Below are 22,272 nucleotides of genomic sequence, written 5' to 3'. Positions count from 1 at the left end.
TTTCCTTCTGAAAACGACAAACTCCTCTCACTTGTCTCCCACTTTTCCCACTTTTAAACTGATAACTATAAGAAATATTTTTCAATGCACTTAAGATCCATAATCAACAATGTCCATCAATTGATCTGGGCCGTCCTTCTGCTGGATGAGAGATTGTCCCATAAAGTGGGACCTAAATCAGAAACTATCGATGCCATCATCATTTAGCTTTATTGATATGATTATTGAAGTATGAGTGAGTCATCATGGTTCGTTAAAGGTTGAATCAATGTTTTGACTTTTGACTGGTCTGGTAGTGTGTATTGGGAATGATGGAAATCAGATATATTATGTATGAACTCATTGATGAGTCCCCACCTGCCCAGCTGCAATTCACGAGCGAGAAACGACGCAACGAGCCAACGAGAAGAAAAAATAACGGATTATTAATAAACAATTAAACAAACACACCCTGTCTACCTGCTATCACGTTAATGCTCCCTCTCTCTCTAAAGCAAAAAATACAAAAGCCAGGAAGAGACAGGAAGAGAGAGAGAGAGAATGTGAAAAAGAAGTGGAGGGTTCAGAGGAAAAGGCGAGAGCAGGCATTCGAAGCTACGATGTCCAAACTAGTATTACTGTTGCTCACCCTGTTCTCGACTCTGCATCCTTCTTCTCCTCGGCCTGGTAAGTAAAATAATCTCTCTCTCTCTCTCTCGCGCACGCTCTCTCTACATGATTTATTTTCACTTATTTAGTTCTATTGATGTTGATAGCGGGCGAGTCTTCATTGTTGAAGTTTTGAGTTTCTGGTGACCCAAAACGAGTTCTGTATGAATCTTGATGGATCTAGTTCACTTAGCAGATTAGCGTTTGTTTTATGCATGAATCCATTTCCATGAGGTGTTAAATGGTGGAGTCTTTTTATTAGTTTGAATACCCTTACTTTAGTTCTACACAGGCTCACACTGACAAAAAGTTGAAATTTACATTGAGAACCCGATAATTATATAAAAAAGCAGAAAGGGCTCTAGTATCCCCTCTCCTGGTTTTCTTGATCAAATAAGAACAATATATCGCTCAAAACATACTTACGAGCTTTGAAGAAAATTAGCTTATGGATTTAGAAAATAAGATTTATCAAGTACTGCTGAGTTGCTTGCTAAGATGGTCCACTTTTACTTGGTTTTCTGCTAGTTCATACCAATAAGAGCTATTTGCTGACCTGATTAAGTGGCAAACCTGAAATTGGGCGAACATTTTACTATGTTTTCCTTCTCATTCTTCCTTTTATTTTCTTTACTTTTTTTGGTTGGGGGCGTCGTTCACTGCACTTCAGGTTACTAGTGAACAAATGGGTTAAGTGGCAATTAGTCCTTCTCGCACATGAATACAAGTCGTAGGGATTTTTGTGAAGCTAATAAGTTTTTGACTAAGTGAAAAAGGATCATTACTCAACCTTGGTCCCAGCTATCCAGGGTATGGGGAAGGGTAGTGGACTGGATACAGGCTTAGCTTTTAAAATTTTCTTTGATGGTGTGAAAACTGTCAGAGTTTAATTCACATTCTCATACTTGTCAGTGTGGGTTTTTACCATTGCAGTAACCCTGAAATTTTATCAACTTCTTGAACAAGTTAAGTTGACAACTTCTCGAGCATTTAAATTTAATTCAGACGAGATGAAATAGCTTGTTAGAAAGAAATTTATTGAATTATAATACAAGATAGTGCAATGTTATACAAATTACATGACTGAGTGAGTGACCAGTAATGCTTTAACTCTTCACTAAGAATTTTAATAAATGAGTCCATTTAATGGTTTTCTTTGCTTATTTAGAAATTCCAGTTGTTAGAAGACAAGTTAAGATTTAGCAGTTCCATTTCTACTCCAGAGGAACTTGATGTTGGCATGGAACCCGAGGTGATTGGGTTCCTTAATTTGTAAAATTAATGAGAGATTGAAGGTACTTTAATGGTTGATTCCCCCAAATTGAAAGAAAATAAAAAGAAGAAAGGACACAAAATAATGTGGAAGGGGAATCCCATCACAGGGCACTGCGCTCAGTGGTTTTTGCGGCAGTGCATGTCCTGAAGGTTTTAGAGTGGCCACACCAAACTGGTATTGGGTCCTTGGTCTGTGATTTGACACAGCTGATTAGCTGTAAGCCCAGGGATAAAGGAGGAGGGAGAGGTAAAGAGGTGAATTAGGTGAGAGTAACATATGTTGCCCACAAGATCTTTCCTTCCCATGGTAATTATTTGTGTAATAAGCCACTTCCCTGTCCTCTTGCCAGCAATTTGAACTATTGAGGTGTCAAGACTTGGTAACAACTAGTTCTTACCATCATGTTGATTGAGACTAGCTTTCTGATTCATCTTAACAATTTTTTGATCAATAACATAAAATGATTTCATTCATAATAGGAGCCTTCCTACTCAAAACCAAAACGGAAAGGAAGAGAAAAAGAGAAGCCTTGATAACTACTATAAAAATTACACATTTAAGACTGGCCCATGAGTTCCCCAAAGAATACAATCTCTAGCTACCCCTGTCCTTGCCAAAGCATCTGCCATAACATTTTCAGACCTTGGAATCCACTTGAGCAAGCATTTCAATTGACTTCCCAATGCTTGAGCCTGTCTGACCAAAAGGTCTGTAACGCCAAGGAATATTCTCAGAAGATTGCATAAATGTAATAACAGTTTGGCAATCTCCATCTCCCTGACTCCCTCCAGTATTAATTCCTTCCATCCATTGAAAAAACTTTAGATCACGGATGAGGGCAAGAATTCCTTGCCTTAGAGCAATGTCCTTTCTAATTGGTCCATAGCAACTGAGACAGATATTGCTATTACAATCTCTAACAACCCCCTCAATCGGCTCAATGGCTGTTTCATCTTAACTGTTTGGCTGGAGTATTTAATACTCTTGCACGCGCCTTCCCCTCTCATTAACTGCAAGGAGAGAATCAGCCCAATGGCTGATTCATCTTAACCATTGGGCTGGAGTATTTTATATTCTTATACATACCTGCCCCTCTCATTAATTGCAAGGAGAGAAATGATGGAAAATGCATTTAATGAGCATCAGAATGTGTTCCCACATCATCTACACTCTTTATTTCGCTAGATGTCTTTAGGTTAGAGGGGTGTGACCCTGAACAATGGACTGAGTCCTCATCTAGCCGAGGTAGTTTAAGCAAAACGACACTCTTTGCTTATATGTTCTCAAAATACATCACCCGAATACAGTAATACCAAATTATAAACCTCATATAGCAAAAGCAAAGACAAGAAAATAACCCTCAGCTTCATACTCAACCAGCCGAAAAACCAAAGTGTTCAACCTAAGTTGAAGAATTTCAATTATATTGTGCTTGGTTCCATTCATAATTTGACAAATACTCAACCCAACCCAGCCCAACTCGTGTTGCACTCCTACTAGAGACAGTGTCAGTGCATTTGTAGTCCTTTTGAGTCCAACCTCCAAACTGAACTAACCAAATATCTCTTATTGCTTGTTCGTCTTTCTGCTCTGCTGCCAGCTGGCATCTTACTTGCTGAAGTGGTGCCTTCTCCAAAATCATCCCCAACAGAGAGAAGGGATAAGATGGATAACTAGAAAACTCTTGCTTCTTTCTCAAATGGCAACAAAATTACAGAAACAAATTAGAAAAATTTCTTTAACCAAAATAGCAATTGGGGTGCGATACTTTTTATAGGAGGTGTTGTTATCTTACAAAGCAACAAAACAAAAATTGCGAAATATCGAACATTTAGAATTCTTAGGAATGCTCTTTCTCTACCTTATTCATTATGAGCCTGATAGAATGGGCTTACATGTATGCTTCAATTTGGGCATGGTACTGGGCTTATAGAAAGCCCTATTATAGTTCTAGGGCTCCTTAATAGTAATGAAATCCTCTGGGTATGGTCCTAGACTAGAGCCACATAGGCAAGGCCTACTTGTGCTTTGTCACGGCATCACTAAAAATCTATTGATAAGAAAAAAAAAGGCTTACTACAAAATCAGAGAAACATATCTTTTCTTTGGTGCTCTTGTTTTTCTTCTTATCTTGGTTAATAGACAAATTTTGAATGGGTTTTGTTGTTTGCAGAGCCATTTGCTATGCGCATAAGCTGTGGGGCTCGACTTAATGTTCACACCCCACCAACCAATACTCTCTGGTACAAGGACTTTGGTTATACTGGAGGAAGGCCGGGAAATGCATCACTAATAAATAACATTGTTCCTCCACTTAAAACACTTCGCTATTTCACTCTCTCTGATGGTCCAGAGAATTGCTATAATATCAAGAGAGTACCCAATGGGCACTATTCAGTGAGAATCTTCTTTGGGTTGGTTGCAGACCCTAATTTTGAGAGTGAACCTTTGTTTGATGTGTCTATTGAAGGAACTCAGATATATTCTTTAGAATCAGGTTGGAGTACCACTGAGGATCAATCATTTGCTGAAGCTCTAGTATTTGTTCCAGATGGTACGGTCTCTTCTTGTGTTCATAGCACTGGGCATGGAGATCCTGCTATTCTTTCAATTGAGATTCTTCAAGTTGATGACAAAGCATATTATTATGGGCCGGGCTGGGGTCAAGGGACAATCTTGAGGACAGCCAAAAGACTCAACTGTGGTTCTGGGTTGGCGAAATTTGATGCAGATTATGATGGGCATCACTGGGGTGGGGACAGATTTTGGCAAAAAGTTACATCTTTTGGCCAGGGTTCTGATAAGATTAGATCTAATCAAAACAGCATCAGGAAAGCTTATTCGTCACCTAACTTCTATCCAAAGGAGATTTATCAGACAGCTATTATTGGTACTGATGGTCAGCCAGATTTATCATATAGTATGGATGTGGAGCCTAACAGAAACTACTCAATTTGGTTGCACTTTGCGGAGATTGATGCTGGCATCACAAATGTAGGACAAAGGGTTTTTGATATCCTCATAAATGGTGATATTGCATTTAAAGATGTTGACATTATTGGCATGAGTGGGGATACTTACACAGCTATTGTGTTGAACAAGACAGTTGCTATCAATGGGAGGACTTTGACAATAACCATGAACCCTACCAAAGGAAGTGCCATTATCAATGCCATTGAGGTCTTTGAGCTTATTTCAGCAGAATCCAAAACTTTAACAGAAGAAGGTATTTTACAAATTACCTTATTTATGATTTTGTTTTTTCTTTCACAATCAGCAATACAAAGTTATTTTTTATTTTTATTTTTTTATCATCAACAGTATCATTTAATTAGTTTATCACAGGAACCCCATGCTTCAGAAAAATGAAGTTAGGGGACAAATACAACAGCCAAGTCTGGCATGCCCACCCACCCACCCACACATATATACATGGTTTTTAGTTGACAAGAAGAAAATATTATTCATAAAGGTATGATATGGTGCATTATAGTATAGATGATAACTTTTTTTTTTTTTGAAATAAGTTAACTAATTTCATTAGAGGAAAGAGGGGTACACAAGAAGGTGTACAAATACAAAACAGGGGCCAGACCCCTGAAAATTACACAGGAGGAAATTTATCACAGTACAAGGTCTCCAGAATGACTCCTAATTTTGCTAGACCATCTGCGATGGCATTTAGCTCCCTTGGGATCCAGTATAGAGAAACATTCGTATGAGCCAGTAGGTCCCTTGCCTCTGTTAAGAAGTGACCAAGTCTCCAAGGTCCAGCCTCTTGTTGTCCTAACCATCTTATAGTATTTGCTGTGTCACCTTCGATGGAGAAGTTCTGAATACCCAGTTTGCTGACTAGGCGAATCCCTGTGAGAGCTGCTAACACTTCTGCCTTTGTGGAGTCAGCTATCCCAATCGGTCCACTGTATACCCAGCAGGTAACTCTGTCTTCATATCTTAGGATTCCCCCTGTGCCGGCAGCTCTAGGGTTACCAAAAGCACTTCCATCAAAGCTTAGAGTCCAAGTTCCTTCCCTTCTTATTGAGGGAACTCTGGGGGGGAGTGGGATAGAAGGGTAGGAGATCAGAAAGTTATACACTTTTCTGTTAAGGTCGTTAACATTGATTCCTGACTTCCTGTGAACTCCTCTGAGCTGGAAGCCCACAAATTGCAGTGATAAGTGATGTGGTTGATCAGCTCACCCTTAGATTTTATCTTATTTTCAAACAGTCGATTGTTCCTTTCCTCCCAAATTCCCCAGAGTACAGCATGAAGTACTATCAGCCAGTAAGTCTTACCTCTCTTGCTCAGACCTCTTCCATGTCACTGAGAAATCAGTTCCTGAAGGTGCTTAGGAGCCACCCAACTATAGCCTGTAGGAAGAAGTTCCAGATGTTGCTGGCTACCTGTCAGTGTATGAAGAGGTGGTCAGTTGTCTCTCCCTCACGAAGGTAGAGGATACAGACGTGAGGGGAGTTAAAAAGCCTTCCAAGGTTTTTCTTCTGCAATAGCTCACAAGTGTTTACTTGATGTGGACAAGCCTCCCAAACAAAGAAACTCACTCTTGAGGGGACAAACTTGCACCAGATCTTCTTGAAAGGGAAGTCACAGTCTCGGTTTCCTGCAACCAGAGCTTTGAATAAAGACTTGGACGAGAACTCACCTCTGGGGTGGGGTTTCCAGACTCGGGAGTCTTGGGAGTTTAGGGAAATGTAGACTTCTCTAAGAGAGAGGAGGGGGTCAGTAAGCTCACTGATCTCCGGTTCCCTTAAGGGTCTTCTGAGGCTCAAGTTTATGTTGCTTTCATTGGGAGAATTGGGGAGGCACTGAGAGATAGTTGCACCTTTGTTTAGGGTAAGGTTGTAGAGCCTAGGATAAGATTCTGCTAATGTGGACTTGCTCCACCATAGATCCGTCCATAACTTTATTCTTGTTCCATTACCCACCCTAAATCTTATGAGAGAAAGAAAGAGGTTGTGAATGGAAGAGATACCTTTCCAGGGATTTGAGGAAGCTGATCGGTTTGAGCGGAGATTGCAGTCCCAACCATTTGCATTTAACCCATACTTGCTGGTGATGATAGCTGCCCAAAGGGAGTTTGATTCAATGGGGAATCTCCACAGCCATTTTCCGAGGAGGGCATTATTCTTCTCTTTTAGGTGTCCGATTCCCAGCCCTCCAACCTCTTTTGGTTTGCAGACCTGACTCCAATTTACTAGATGCCCTTTTCTAACACCTCCACCTTCCCATAGGAAATCTCTTTGAAGTTTTTCGATCTGTGATCTGATTTTGGCAGGGATCTGAAACACTGAAAGGAAATAGACAGGCATGTTTGCAAGGGAAGCCTTAATGAGGGAAATAGATAACTATGTATTGGAATTTGGATACACATTTAAAAATTAATATATAACTAATTATAACAACATATACATTAAAAAGTAAACATTCAAATATTATATAATATCAGATTATGGTATTGTAGTTGTGTAAGGAAAATTGTTGCCCAGGAACCTAGACAATTGTCTATTAAGTAAATGCTCTCACTCCTCCAAATCATCTAGGCATCTTGTTGCTTAGGTAAAGCCAACACGATGCATTGAAATCAAAGTAAAGAAAATATCCTTAAACATTTAGAAATTGTCACTGATATGCTGTTATCTCTGTTTTAATAGTTGGGGCTTTACAGAAATTGAAGAATGCTTTGGGGCTTCCTCTTCGTTTTGGGTGGAATGGTGATCCGTGTGTCCCCCAACAACATCCATGGAGTGGAGTGGACTGCCAGTTTGACAGGATAAGTGCCAAATGGTTCATTGATGGACTGTAAGTAATCTTTACCTAGTTAATACCTTATGGATCCTGACCTTTGAAGCTCCATTGCTTTCTTCTTTACTTTATACCCAAAAACAGAAAGAAAAGTAGAAAAAGAAGAAAAAAAAAAAGAAAAAGAAAAGCAGTGTGGCTAGTGCCCCATCTAACTATACAAAAAATTTCATATTATCCCAGCCCCCACTAAGCAGCACATGAGAAAAAAATGGAAAAATTCTCTTCTGCATTAGTGACGGTTTACTTAATGTAAAATGAAAAATTATTTCCTTGGAATTTAAAGAGACATTGGAATGCAAAATCATATTATTGACCTTGTTTTTTGTTTACTTGTTTTACTTAGTTGCGCTTCACAGGTTAGTTCTATGGAGTATGGAGAACATTTAAGCTCTAGATTTTCTTCTAAGCTCTTAAGGTTGTTTTGACTTTTGATATCAGGACGAGTTATTGTTCATATTGTTTTAAAAAGCTAAAGCCATAGTCATGGTTTAAAATGTCCATAAATTTCCAAATATTTTCATTTCCATGGAGTACAAGAGATAGTATTATAACATAAGTTGGTGACAGTATTGTTGGTCCGTGGAGTAGCAATGTTATTGATTGCCTAATGTACATGATTATCACTTTGAGTGAGCTTGATATTCATTTCAAACACGAAGTTAAATATTAGCTTTTGTTTGTGTAATAGGTTATTTGGTTGATCTATTTGAATCATTTGCATTTTCTCTGAGTTACCCTAAGGATCAGGCTACATGTGTTAAAGTAAAAATTACAAGAATACCCTTCTCTTAACATATGACATGCTATCTATTTCTACAAACCTTACCAAGAAACATAAGAGAATCATGTGAATCTTTTTATTTCAGTCATTTAGGTTTTGACTTCACCAATCTACACTCTTCTCTTCTCCTTCATTTGCTGGAAGTCTTGTCTCCATTTGACATTGTGCTGTTAAGCAGGTTATTGATTATGTCAGTTTCTTTGCCATTCTTTGTACTTGTATATCTGAGTAACTACTTGCTTCTACATGTTCAGTGGTCTTGACAACCAAGGTCTAAGGGGATTTTTGCCAAGTGACATAGCCAAGCTGCGACATCTACAAAGCATGTATGCTGCAATGCTCTTTGGATCTATGTGAAGATTCTCAAACCGAAAATTGCATCTTTTTAATTGTGCAAGAATTTCAAATACTAATTTACTATGTTGGTATTTCCACTCCTTTTTTTTTAATAATTTTTTGACAAGTAACTGAAAATATATTAAGAAACTCCAACTGTTCAAAACAGAGCAGCAGAGCAAAAACAGAATACAAAGTAGAAAATCACCACTAAAAAAACAACACCCTACAACATAGAATTTGCAAATTACAGCCTGAACCTGGGTAGCTCCAGACTAAAGACTCTTTCCCTATCCCTTCTCTTGCTAAGGAACCTGCCAACACATTTGCAGACCTAGGAACCCAATTGAATGAGGCATTCAACGAAATTACATTTGCTACTGCCCCCTCACCAACTGCCTAACAAATATTTTATCAATGACCAAGAGTGGAAAAGAAAATATCAGAAGCATCCTCAAATATAATAGGAGGATCAGAATTGGCTCCATCATGATGAATAGATACATTTCCATGGATTAAATCATTCAGAAAAAGCTTCATAGGTTGTTATCATGTCATACATGCATGTCTGATAACTTGTGTGTCTTTCACTAGCATAATTTTCAATGTCCAATTTACATAAGATGGTTGTGTAAGGGTATGTCTATCATCCTTATGCTGGTCCTATTTTCGTTGAGCCTGATAAAGTTTCACCTAATAAATAAAACAGGGTGCCTAGTTTGTCCATGCCCTTATAGGATAAGGGTGCTTTCTCCTGATGTCATTTCATTTCATGATGCATTTTTCTAGAAACCTAAGCGGGAATAGCATTCGTGGGACAATACCATCCTCACTCGGAGCAATAACAAGGCTGGAAGTATTGTAAGTAAAACTTGTATATTTTTCCAGTCTATGATTATCTCATTTCTTATCTTGGTTTCTTCTTACTAGTGCATTCTCTCAAAGGATTCACTTTGCCTAAGAGTCTGCTACATGATCATTTGTTAATAATTTTTTGAATAGGTTAAATATTGAATCATGTATTCATAGATTGTTGGTGGGAAGTTTTTTGAGTGTATTGCAATATGATTAATTAATGAAAAAGAATGTTATGTAGAGGTATTGTATTAAAATGAAAACAGAATACATCTCTGTCCCACCACAGCAAGATGCTGTGACATGGTTACCCAATTATTCTATACATCATTCTGTCATATGTTAATTACAAAAATGACATCTGTTATCGAAAAAATGAACTATAAGGAACCCCCCTCAAACTTCTGTTATTGAGTGCTATTGGGGTCTTCGTGGTAATTGGGGTGATATTAGCCTGGTTGTACCTGGGGATTGGCATATCTCATGTATATGGTGTTGTTTTTATTGTGATATCAATAAAAATTTACTCTACCTTCAAATAAAAAAAGGGACACCCCAAACATCAATGCACTGCCTCCCATGCGTATAGCCTACCCCATAGGGCCTTTGCAATTAAGTCTTGCAAGCAGATTTTGTTTTCAAAAATTCGACCATTCCTTTTTTGTCCATATGGTCCAAACCATGGTTTGCAATTTCAATATCAATGGACACTTTTCCATGTAGAAATAGGGAAATTTTGAGGTTATTTTCTTAATTTCACTAAAAGAATCATTACAAGAAGTATATTTGCACTTTAAGGCTCAAAAATCATAATACAGAATTGTATAAATCAAATAAGAGAATAGAGACTTATTCAAAAAAAAAAAAGAGAATAGGTATCTTTGTCTTTGTCTCTCTTTTACTCGTTTAGCCATCTTCTCTTCATTAAATATGTCATTTACTTTTCATTTTTTTGAGAGAAAAGGTAAACTAATTCATTAAAACAAACTGAAAAGATACAGCCTTGCCCAATGAGGCACCGGGCAAGACAAAAACACTTTCTGCATCCCAAAAAACCGCTATATGAACATCATACAATTTTTTTTTGATAAATAACATCATACAAAAATATTACTGTGCTCAAAAAAAGCTGTAAGGACAATTCTTGAACAATTTGTGAATTGCCACTCAGGAGTATAACCTTCCCCAAATGCTGTTTAAGACTTCCTCCTCTGACCTCAAATTGTCTTCAAAAAGCCTCATATTTCTTTGATACATCTGCTTGGTTCTACCACCCAACCTCTCTTTGACAGATTATCAGCTGTTAGGCACCGCCCCAAAGATGTCACGCACAAACAAAAAGAGACTTTTAGATGAGCCACGATCCTCCATACCAAGTCTTCGGGGAAATTAGCTTCCTCATCACTACATAGGTTGCCGTAAAAGGATTTGACTTATTCCCACAATTATTTCAGTTAGCTGAGCACCAAGATGCAGTGATTGCTGAATGTTTTGAGGTTATTGGGAACTCAGTAGCCTGGTGCTCTTCTTTTAGTAAGAATTTTCAGGATTGAGAAATCACAGACCTGGCGGATCTACTTGAACTGCTCTCCCTTCAACCCCTGAATCTTCTCAAAGACGACAGTTGGTCATGGACTTGGAGCACTGATGGTCTCTTCTCAGTCAAGTCATTTGCCACACACCTGACAGCAAGTTTTTCAGAAGACATGCCTGCTTCTAGAATCTGGAATTCAATATCCCCCTCAAAAATCAATGCTCTGGTGTAGGCCACAGCTCTAGGCAGGTGCTTAACTAAAGCCCACCTATTTAAGAGAGAGGTTCAGCTTCAGGATCAGAGCTGTGTTGTGTGGTCAAGAAGTGGAAGATAACAGCCATCTGTTTCTGCACTGCTCTATCTCTGCTAGAATTTGGAATCGTTTTCTGTACGGTGGGTCTTGCTTGGACTATGCCAGCTTCAGTGAAGGAGATGCTATGGGGTTGGGGGTTACAGGGATTGTCAAAGCTTGCTTCAGTTGTGTGGATGTCCATTCCGGCTGAAGTCATCAGCACCATTTGGGCAGAAAGGAAGAAAAGATTAATCCAGAATATATATGGATCCGGAGGACCGGATATCTATTTCTTTTGGAAAGCTGATTTCTTGGGTCTCGGCTTCTAAGGGGATTCAGGCCTCTCAGTTTGGGGCTAGGCCTAGGAGCCTATGGCATCTGTAATCTTGTTCTGTTTGGGTTGTTTCCCCTATTAAGGTGTTTTCCTTGGGGGGGGGGTGCTTTGTACTAGTATTTCATATCAATAAAATTTACCTTAACCTTTTTCTCAAAAAAGAAAAAAAACCTCGTTTCTCCCTTGCCCAAATCCTCTTGTCCTCCTTGTTCTATCCACCCTTACCGCATTCAGGATCTGCACTAGCTCCTCCCATTGCTCCACTTCCCAATCATTTAGGTTCCTTCTAAAACTGGGACACCACTGACCTGCCCCTCCATCCTAAGAATACACCTCCGACACCATACACTCCTTGTTGATAACAATATCAAAGAGGGTTGGGAATCTGTCCTTAAGAGGGCTATCCCCGCACCAGACCTCGTTCCAAAAACTAACTCTAGATCCATCTCCTACTTCCATTCTTAATCCTTGTCTAAAATCCCTTGCTGATTTCTGAATACCCCTCCAGACTGCACATCCGTAAAGTAGATTTGATTCCCCTGGGTCCCGCCATACTTGGTCTCTATTGCTTTTCTCCATTGGTTTGTGGTCTGTTCATTCCACCTCCAATACCATTTCCCTAGACAAGCCAAGTTAAAATTTTTCACATTTCTTAACCCCAAACTTCCAGCCTTTCTTGACTTACAGGCTTTACTCCAGCTGATTAAATGAAATTTAAAATCATCCTTCAACCCTGCCATAGAAAATCTCTCATTGTCTTCGCCAACATCTTGGCCACATGGCTGGAATATAGAAGAGAGGCAATAAATAAGTGGGAAGAGAAGATAAAACACTTTTTAATATTGTAAGTTTTCCAGTTTTCCTCCCTTCAATAGATACCTTGATTTCCGAGAGACTAGTTTCCTTTCCATTCTTTCCACCACCGGATCCCAAATCTTCTTAGAAATGCATTTTTCTCCAAGTGGCATCCCCAAGTACTTTGATGGCAACTTTCCAACCTTGCAGCCTACAATATCTGCATACACATCCAAATTAGGGCCAGCCCCCACTGCCATTAACTCACATTTGTGCATGTTGACTTTAAGTCTAGAGACCACTTCAAACCATATTAGTATCATTCTGATTCTTTCCACTTGATCTTTTGACACATTGACAAAGAAAAGAGTATCATCAGCATACTGCAACAGTGCTACCTCCACTTCTTGACCCACCTTAAAGCCCTCTAGGAGTCCTCCTTCCACTGTCTTATTCACCATCATGCTTAGAGCTTCCGAAACACAAATAAACAGCAAGGGAGAGAGGGGATCACCTTGCCTTAGGCCCCTTGAACTCTGAAATCTGCCTGCTGAAACGTCATTTACCAGAATAGAAAAGCTAGCTGTTGTTATGCACACCTTTATCCAATTCCTCCTACTCCTACCAAAGTTGAACCTTTTAAGCATGTAATACATCCCAATTTACATGGTCATATGTCTTTTCCATGTCAACTTTAAGCAATACCCCCTCTCCACTTCTTCTCTTGGAATCAATGAGTTTATTTTCCACTAGTATGCCATTGATAATTTGCCTCTTGTCTACAAAAGCTCCATGAGATTCTGAAATTAATTTACCCATCATCCCTTTCATTCTTTTAGGTAACACCTTTGCTACCACTTTATACTCACTGCTAATAAGACTTACTGGTCTGAAATCTTTCAGACCGACCACCCCTTTCTTCTTGGGAATCAAAGCCAAAAAAGTAGAGTTTAGGCTTCTTTTGAACGCCCTATTCTGATGGAACTCCTGAAATACTTTCATTAAATCCTCTTTTATGAAACTCCAGCTTCTTTTAAAAAATTCCATTGTGAATCCATTTGATCCTGGTGCTTTGTCACCTTCCATTTCTTCAATTGCGGCTCTAACTTCCTCTTCTGAAAATTCTGCTCCGTGTTGGCTGGCCTCTAGTTGAGAGAGACTCTTAAAAGGCATCCCATCCAGCTTTGGTCTTCTCCACTTTTCTTTATAGAGGTTTTAAAAATAATTAGTAGCTGCTTGCCTTATCCTTTCTTCCCCTTCAACCACCTCCCTCTCCTTCCTCCAGCCTCTTAATGGTAGTAGTCCTGTTTGCCATTTTATGGAAGAAAGATGTGTTTTTATCCCCCTATTTTAACCACAAACATCTGGAACATTGTCTCCACTTAATTTCTTCCTGGAAGCATAATTTGTCATAGTCCAATTTTGCCCTTGCCCTCTTTTGCCTCTCCTCTTCCCAAACACTCCTCTCTTCCTCTGCCCTATCCACTTCCACTATTTTCCTTAGGAAATCCTGTTTTTTTCCTTTCTACTCCTTTGAAAACCTGCCTCTTCCATCGTTTCAGCTCAGAGTTCACATGAGAAAGTTTCTTACAGAACACATGGCTTGCTGTTCCCATTACTGTACACTCCTCCCACCACCTTCTAATCAGATTCATGAAGCCTTCCTCTTTCAACCACAAATGTTCAAATCTGAAAGGTGGATTTCTAATGGTGGCTAATCCTTTACAGTCCAAAAGAATTGGTGAGTGGTCTGATAGAGGATGGGGCAGTGCTTCTTGGGATAGATATGGGAAGCTATCCTCCCAGTCAGTGGAAACTATAAATCTGTCCAACTTCACTAACACAGGATCCTCCTGATCAGGTGTACCTTGCCCGCAATAAAGGTAAGTCCACTAGCTCCCATCTTCTCAAAAACTGTGAGAAGCCTTGTCTACCCCTGCATCTACTATCACCACTCCTCATCTCAGGAAAATCTGACTAATAAAATCCCCCTCCCCCCAATTATCCAAGGGAAATGCCACCTCTCTCATATCCCGTCCAACTCAGCCCACAGATCCCCTCTTCCTCTATCCTCTGTTGGCCCATACACCCCAGTCAAAATCCATTTGAAATTATTTTTAAAGGATTGGAATAATAATGACACTAAGAACGATCCCTTCACCACCCCCTGAACTGAATGAGAGCATGGATCCCAAACAATTAACAAACCCCTAGCTGTGCCCACTGTAGGAATTGTTTCCCACTCACAGTCCCCTTCCCCCCACAATACCACACCACTTCATTGGACATAACCTCCATGTTTGTTTCCTGAATGGACAGAATTGAAGGCTTCCACTTCTTTAAAAAGCCCCTGGCTACCACTCTTCGGCGTCCGGAATTTAAACCCCTAATGTTCCAAGCAATGATTTTTAAATTGTTCATTCTCTTTTTTTATTATTTTTCTCCTTTTTTCTTTCTTTCTCACTCTTTTTTTTTTCTTTTTCCTTTTCCTTTTCCTTTTCCTTTTCCTTTTCCTTTTCCTTTTCCTTTTCCTTTTCCTTTTCCTTTTCCTTTTCCTTTTCCTTTTTCCTTTCTCTTTTCTATTTCTTTTCCCCCTTTTTTCTAAATATTTTTCTCTCTCTTTTCTCTTTTACCTTTCAACTATAGAAGTATAAGAAAAAAACACAAAAAAAAAAAGACGAGCTGTCACCTGTAGTTCTTGCTTGGTTGTGCTTAGCTACCTGTATTTCTTTGTCGGATCTCCTGCCCTTCTTACCTCTTTCCTCTATTTCTCTCCTTTCTATCTCCTTCAACAAGTTAATAGTTTCCGGTTCCATTCCCTTGATCGAGACTCTGAGGTATTCCCCAAAGGTCAGGAACTTCGACAAAACCCAAGGAGACATACCCTCTTCCTTGGGCCTAATCCTCTTTGTTTAATTACACATGGTCCAGGCCACCACCTACTGCTCCTGCTCAGACTCTTGCCATTGATTTGCCAGCTCCATTGCAATTGGTCTTAGCTCCTGTAGTAGCTCTGTAATTGCTTAATTTTCTTTCTCACTCACCACTAACGCTCTACCAGAAGAACACGGCAGTGGATCACCCATTTCTGCTTCATATGAGAGACTTGAGTTACCCTGCTTGCATTGTCTGCTAGCAGGGCAGGTGCTTCCTTGCAGAATAGTAGCCTCCTCTCTCTTTGACACGGGAAGGTCACCACAGAAATTGGTTCAACCAGGTGAGCACCCAAATTAAGACTTGGGACTTGGTTGGTTTGGGCCAATTCCAAACTTGAGACTTGGTCTTTTTTGTTACTATATGTTTTGGTTAGATTTATTTTGGTAGTTGTGTGCACTTCTCTTTTTCTTTTGAACTATAATGACTTAAAAAGTGAATTATATGAAAATAATAATCCAATCATCTAATCATTGATTCCTCATTGGTTCTTTAGGGAAAGATTTTTCATTAACATCATCATCATCCATGCCTTATCCCAACTATATGGGGTTGGCTATTTTGGGGAAAGATTTAAAAAAACTATAATGATTGTTAAGTCACCAATTTTAATGAAATATTAGAAAGTTCATAATAATATTCTAAAATTTTAAACCTTAAATGTATAGTATATCAATGAAATTTGAAATATCACCTACATATCAACAAAAAATAGGAGATATTAGGGAAAATGATTCTTGTAAATTTTGTATCACCACCTAGTAGAATGGGGAGATTTTGGGGAAAGTTAGCCAAACCTAGCCGATATTGCGAACCATGGTCCAAACCAATCCCATGCGTATAGCCCCACAAACTACTTTTCTCCTATTGAATCTTTTCAATTACCAACTCTACTAGAAAGCCTCCTGCCTCCATGGTGTCTGGCTCTTCTGTAAAAAAAGTGGTTTCTTTTTTTGATGAATGAATAAGTAGATTTATGAAGGAGAACAAAAAAGAGGCAAGAGATGCTACCTCCCCTTTAGGGTGAGTACAGGCCCAAGTCTTAACAAAAACAGAACAAAGCTATAGATTAGCCTAATACAGAGAAGCCCGAGAAACCCCTTGTTTAGCCAGAGAGTCTGCCAAAGCATTTGCTGATCTGATAATCCATTGGAAGTTGACTGACATATTCCTTATGATTCATTTTGCTTTTTTTTAGGAGATCTCTGTAGCTCCAAACAGCACTGTTCGGATTCAGCAGCCAATCCACTACCACCTTGGAGTCTCCTTCTACTAGTAGGTTCTGCACCCCAAGTTGGTTTAGCAATTTGTAGGCCTTGTACAAATGCTAGCATTCCAGCCCTTGTTGAGTCTCCAACTCCCATTGGACCTGAGAATAAAGAGATAATGTTGCTGTCCTTGTCCCTCAAAACGCCTCCAATGCCTGAGGGCCTTGGGTTGCCTTGGCTGCTACCATCAAAGTTCAGCTTTACAACCACTTCTGGAGATGTCCACCTTACTTGTGCCCTAATCTTCTTAGAGACTACAGATGCCCCTGTAACCCAACCCCTCTGAATATCATCATATGAATAATCCAGAAAAAGTGGTTTCTTGACTCGTCAATAATCTTCTTCATCATGGAGAGAAACTGCCTTGTCACAGAAACATCACAGCCCTAGGTTGAATCAGCAATTGGTTTCCATCTTAATTGTAAGGTTGCTTTAGCTATTCATCTACAAGATTTTATGGATTGGGTTTTACGCAAAGCTTGGGAGATGCCACTACTCTTGTTTGAGACTTTGAGGATCAAAAGTTTTTGACAGATGCTACACTCAGGCAGTTCTTGACTGAACGCTGAAATTTAGAGGCTTATCTAATATATTTCTTCTCATAACTGCTTGCGAGGTAGGGCTTTGTGGATTGAACTTTTTCAGCAATGGATAGAGGCTTAGTGGAAGGAGGCTTTGTGGAGAAAGCAAAATGGAGGTCAGCTTTGAGGGTAGAGGCCAAAGATTTTCTCTTTGAAGAAATATGGATCAAAGGAAGAATGGGACTGAAAATAAGAGAACAGAAGAGGGCTACGGTTCTTGTGGAAGGCTCAGACATGATTGTCTGGGTGAAGGAATATGTCTTTGATGCAGCAACTAAAGGGAAACAGACAAAATGGAAAGAAAAGTCCTCAGAGTCAGGTAGGAGTTATGTGATGGAGAACAAGGGGAATGCAAAGGGTGCATTCATATCTCTTACTGAATATTTTTCTAAAGGAAGGAAGCAGATGGTTTGCTTCCCTCAAGGGAAGAATGGCAAAGGATGGATAAAGATAGCTGGGATACTAACAAAATTCCTAAATAGAAGGGAATTGGAAAAAAAAGAACTATCGGAAATTGATGAAAGAGAACTAAGACCAGAAACTAGAAGACAGATCATGTATAAGGAAGAGGTACCGAAAAGAAATTTTTAACCATGGCAAACAGTAGGAGGGATCCTTCCTGGATAGCAGATGGAACAGCAGGAAAATGGGAAAGAACACTAGTGGTTGAAACTGGAGGATTGGTGGAAAGTTGCAGAACTACTGAAGCTCAAACTGGAGCTAAGAAGCACCTTCATCTTAACTCCGTTTGATTCTGCTAAGGCAGTATTGGACCCTCTCCAAAACCAGGTAAATGTTAGAGCATGTTGTATCCAAGATGTTCTGGGGACCTTTTCAGTCTATAGATGGTCTTTTTCATCAAACTCGAAAGTGTTCTTAATGGAAAATAATGTTACTGTCCGAGTGGTTGGGCTGCCATTCCATCTCTGGAATCAAGAAACTGCAAACTCAATTGCTTTGCTGTGTGGAGCTCACCTTGACGATGTCTTCTGGGGAGATCTGCGAAGTGCAGCCATTCTACTGGGTGGAGTAAAACCAGAAGATATACCGAGGAAGGTGACTGTAATTGTGGATGAACTGTTATTACCAGTTTGGTTAGTGTCCTCCATTGAAGCTAACCTTTGGAGGGAGGCAAGGCAGGAGGAAGACGAAAAGGTGGAGGAAATGGAGTTACGTGGCAGCTTGAAGTTGGTTGGAAAAAAGAGACAAGGAAGTTTCACTGAAATGGAAACTCTACCTTTAGGCAGTCCAAAAGATTTGGGTCAAGAGACTATTAGGAGACGTGTGACACAAGGTAAAGGTTTGACAACCAATAGAACCTTTGCTCAGGTAGCTGCTTGTGGCGCCAAACAAAATATTTTGAATGATTCAAATGAAGGAAGGGCAGAGGCATTGGTAGCCTCAGGAATATGCACGGGAGTCCAACCAGCAGGCCCATCTCTAAATTGTAATTTTGGGCCCAGTAGGCCCAAAAAGTTAAGTGGGCTATGCTTAAAAGACCCAAGAGTGAGGGGGGCACGTGACAAATTAAAGGAGCACATGACAAGGTTGGCTCCTCAGGTAGACAGTAAAATCCATCTACCATCGTCTTCCTCAAGCTCTTTCTCTCGTTCGAACAGTTCAACGAAGGTCTCCATCTCGTTACAGTGGAGACCCTCGAAGAAGATGCCGCATAAGGAACAGGATCGCCGTAACCCCAGGAGTGTGAAGAGCAGTGAGGTTTTCGACTATGATTCGGAAAGATTGATAGACGATGAAGAACTTTCTGATTCCGATTCAGATTTGGAAGAAACCATCAGCTTGGGAAGTATCGACCTCCAAAAGCCAAGAGATATACTGGAAGAGGGTAGCCTAAACACTGAACTGTTATTCCTAGAGGAGGAGACGGATTCGCAAGATTCTGGTAATATCAAAACGCAAAGAAGAGTGAGCCTTAGCAGCAAAGAACAGATCTTTCCCAAACTGGGTATGCTATACAAAAGACAGGTGGAGTTGGGAACACTGAAAGAGGTAAGGCAAAGTGCATCCCGGCCAATAAACAAGTCCATCCCATATGTGCAGCCTAGTCAGGACATCAGGCCAAAGAGACGGGAATCAAACTTGGAGCCTTACCTAAGGATTCACGCAGAGGGAAAGAGAAGTGAAGTTTCTATGACTGTAGAGGGTGAGGAAGTATTGGTTGTACCTAGCCCGCTTCCACTGCTGAGTTCGAAAAAGGGGAAGGGCCTAGTCCTGACTCCAAGAATTGATACCCAACAGTCAGTCCACATGCAACCATCTATGCTAATTCCAGGTAAGCCTGTCCATTTGGTTTTAGATACTAACTTGGGTTCTCTGCCTGTAACAGATGTCCTGGAATCCCAACCAGACCAACCAACTAGTAACAGGGAAGTGGCGATTGATAATGATGGAGTCCGATCAGAGAAGGGAGTTGGATTGTTAGAAAGGAAACAAGAGGAGTTAGAATGGATTTGGGAGCAGATTTGTGCCCTACTGGAGGAATATAAACAGAAGGAGGAAATGATAGAGGTGGCTCCAAAAAACCTTGAATCAGAGGCAAGAACCAATAGATTGGGGCAGGAATTAGGAAATAAAGGGCAGAATAGAAGTCAGTGGGAAATAAGGGTAGGAAAAAGAAGAAAAAGTCTGAAGTAGAGAGACTAATAATGGACATTGAAGGGGATATCGAGTTCAGTGGCAGAGGGGAAAGAAAGAAGGGTTCTAAATGAAGGAACACTATATTGGAGGGCTAAATTCTTGAGAGGTAATGAAGATAATAAGCTGGAATGTAAGGGGTTTGGGTAGTGCCAGAAAAAGGAGATCGGTTAAGGAGCTACTTAGGAGAGAAAGACCTGATGTTGTGATGTTGCAGGAGACAAAATTAGCTGAACTGGATAGAAGGTGGGTTAGGGAGATTTGGAAAATAAGAGGGGTAAGATGGTGCTCAGCTCCGTCATGGGGAGTCTCGGGGGGAATAGTAACTTTGTGGAGGGAGGACTTCGGAGAACCAGTAGAGGAGCTAATAGGAAACTTCACTGTATCCCTAAAATTCAGAATGGTGGAAGATGGATTTACTTGGGTGCTAACAAATGTGTATGGTCCAAATAATCACAGAGAGATGAATGAGTTATGGGAGGAGCTTCATGGAATTCAAGGTTTGTGGGAAGGTCCTTGGTGTTTGGGGGGTGATTTTAATGCAATAAGATTCACAAATGAGTCAAATAATCCTAGGCAGGCCATTACAACTAGTATGAGGAAGTTCAATGACTTCATAAATTTCTGTGAGTTCCGGGAGCTTCCTTTACTACAGACTACCTACACTTGGTCCAACTTCCAAGAAAACCCAACCTACTCAAAGCTTGATAGATTCCTATTTAATGAGGGTTGGGAGAGCCACTGGAGAGGTTTGGTGGCTAAGGTCCTACCCTAGGATAACCTCTGATCACTACCCTATAGAAGTAGGACAAGAACCTCTTGGTAATGGACCTAGACCATTCAGGTTTGAAAATATGTGGCTGACACACCCGGACTTCTTGCCTAAGGTTAAGGAATGGTGGAGTGAAGAGATGAGAGAAGTGAAATGGGATGGGGTTAGATTCCACAAAAAATTAAAAAGGTTGAGAGGCAAAATAAAAGAATGGAATAAGGTTCAATTTGGAAGAGTTGAGGAGGTAAAAGCTAGATTATTGGTTCAGATTGAGGAGTTAGATGCAAAAGAATCCCAAGGGATGATGGATGAGCAAGACAGAGAAATGAGGAGGAAACTGAAAAAGGAGTTAGAGGAGACTTTGTTGAGGGAGGAGATCTCTTGGAGACAAAAATCCAGACATAAGTGGATCAAGGAAGGGGATGGGAATACCAAATTCTTTCATGCTTTGGCTAATGGGAGAAGGAGGAAAAATTTGATACTAAAGCTTGAGGTTGATGGTGTGGAGATAACCTCTCAAGAGGAGATTGCCAGTAGGATTGTGGATCACTTCAAATCCATCTTTCAAAGACCCTTAGAGAATCGGTTAATAGTAGGGGAGGAGAATTGACCAACTTTGAACCAAACAGATAAGGGATGGTTGGAAAGAATGATTGAGGAAGAGGAAATTAAACAAGCTGTTTTTTCTATGGATAGGGCTAAGGCACCGGGTCTTGACGGATTTACAATGGCATTTTATCAGGACTGTTGGGACATAGTCAAAGAAGTCTTAATTGGAGTATTTAGAGAATTTGAGGATAAACATTTTGTGAGTCCTGGAATCAATGCCACCTTTATAGCCTTAATTCTCAAAAAGAATGATGCCAAACACCCTAAAGATTTTCGGCCAATTAGCCTGGTGACAAGCATCTATAAGATTCTGGCAAAAGTGCTCTCTAGGAGGATCAAAGTAGTTCTCCCCTCTCTCATTAGCCAAGCACAAGGAGCCTTCATACAGGATAGACAAATTAAGATCAGATCCTTATTGCAAACGAGAGTGTGGAAGAGATAAGGAGATCGGGCAGGAAAGGATTTGTTTGCAAACTGGACTTGGAGAAAACCTATGACTTAGTGGATTGGAATTTCTTGCTGGAGATGTCGAGAAGACGTGGATTTGGGGATAAATGGTGTAATTGGATAAGAGGATGCTTAAACTCTTGTCGTTATTCAGTGTTGGTGAATGGGGTGGTTAAGGACTTTTTTCCAGCCAATAGAGGCTTAAGACAAGGGGATCCACTCTCCCCTTTCCTCTTTACACTTGTTGCTGATGTCTTTAGTAGGATGATCTCCAAAGCAGATGAGGAGGGCCAAATAAAGGGATGGAGATAGGGAGCAGAGGCATTCCAGTAACT

General features: G+C 40.1%; 1 protein-coding gene across 1 annotated transcript in view; it reads left to right on the top strand.

Annotated features, from left to right (window-relative positions):
- Nucleotides 1–495: 495 nt before the first annotated feature.
- LOC104608170 (receptor-like protein 4) overlaps nt 496–22,272 on the top strand; it is a 35,708-nt gene continuing 13,931 nt past the window's right edge. Inside the window, exons 1-5 of the mRNA XM_010274067.3 lie at nt 496–666; nt 4,098–5,150; nt 7,594–7,741; nt 8,780–8,851; nt 9,651–9,722. Coding sequence (XP_010272369.1) covers nt 600–666; nt 4,098–5,150; nt 7,594–7,741; nt 8,780–8,851; nt 9,651–9,722 — 1,412 coding nt within the window. The 5' untranslated portion in view covers nt 496–599. The remainder of the gene's footprint in view (nt 667–4,097; nt 5,151–7,593; nt 7,742–8,779; nt 8,852–9,650; nt 9,723–22,272) is intronic.

The sequence above is a fragment of the Nelumbo nucifera genome, chromosome 1, assembly GCF_055504915.1.
Source record: "Nelumbo nucifera cultivar China Antique chromosome 1, China Antique-T2T, whole genome shotgun sequence".
In the NCBI taxonomy this organism is placed as follows: Eukaryota; Viridiplantae; Streptophyta; class Magnoliopsida; order Proteales; family Nelumbonaceae; genus Nelumbo; species Nelumbo nucifera.
The sequence above is the reverse complement of the archived record's forward strand: the minus strand, read 5'-3'. Positions and strand labels throughout refer to the sequence as shown.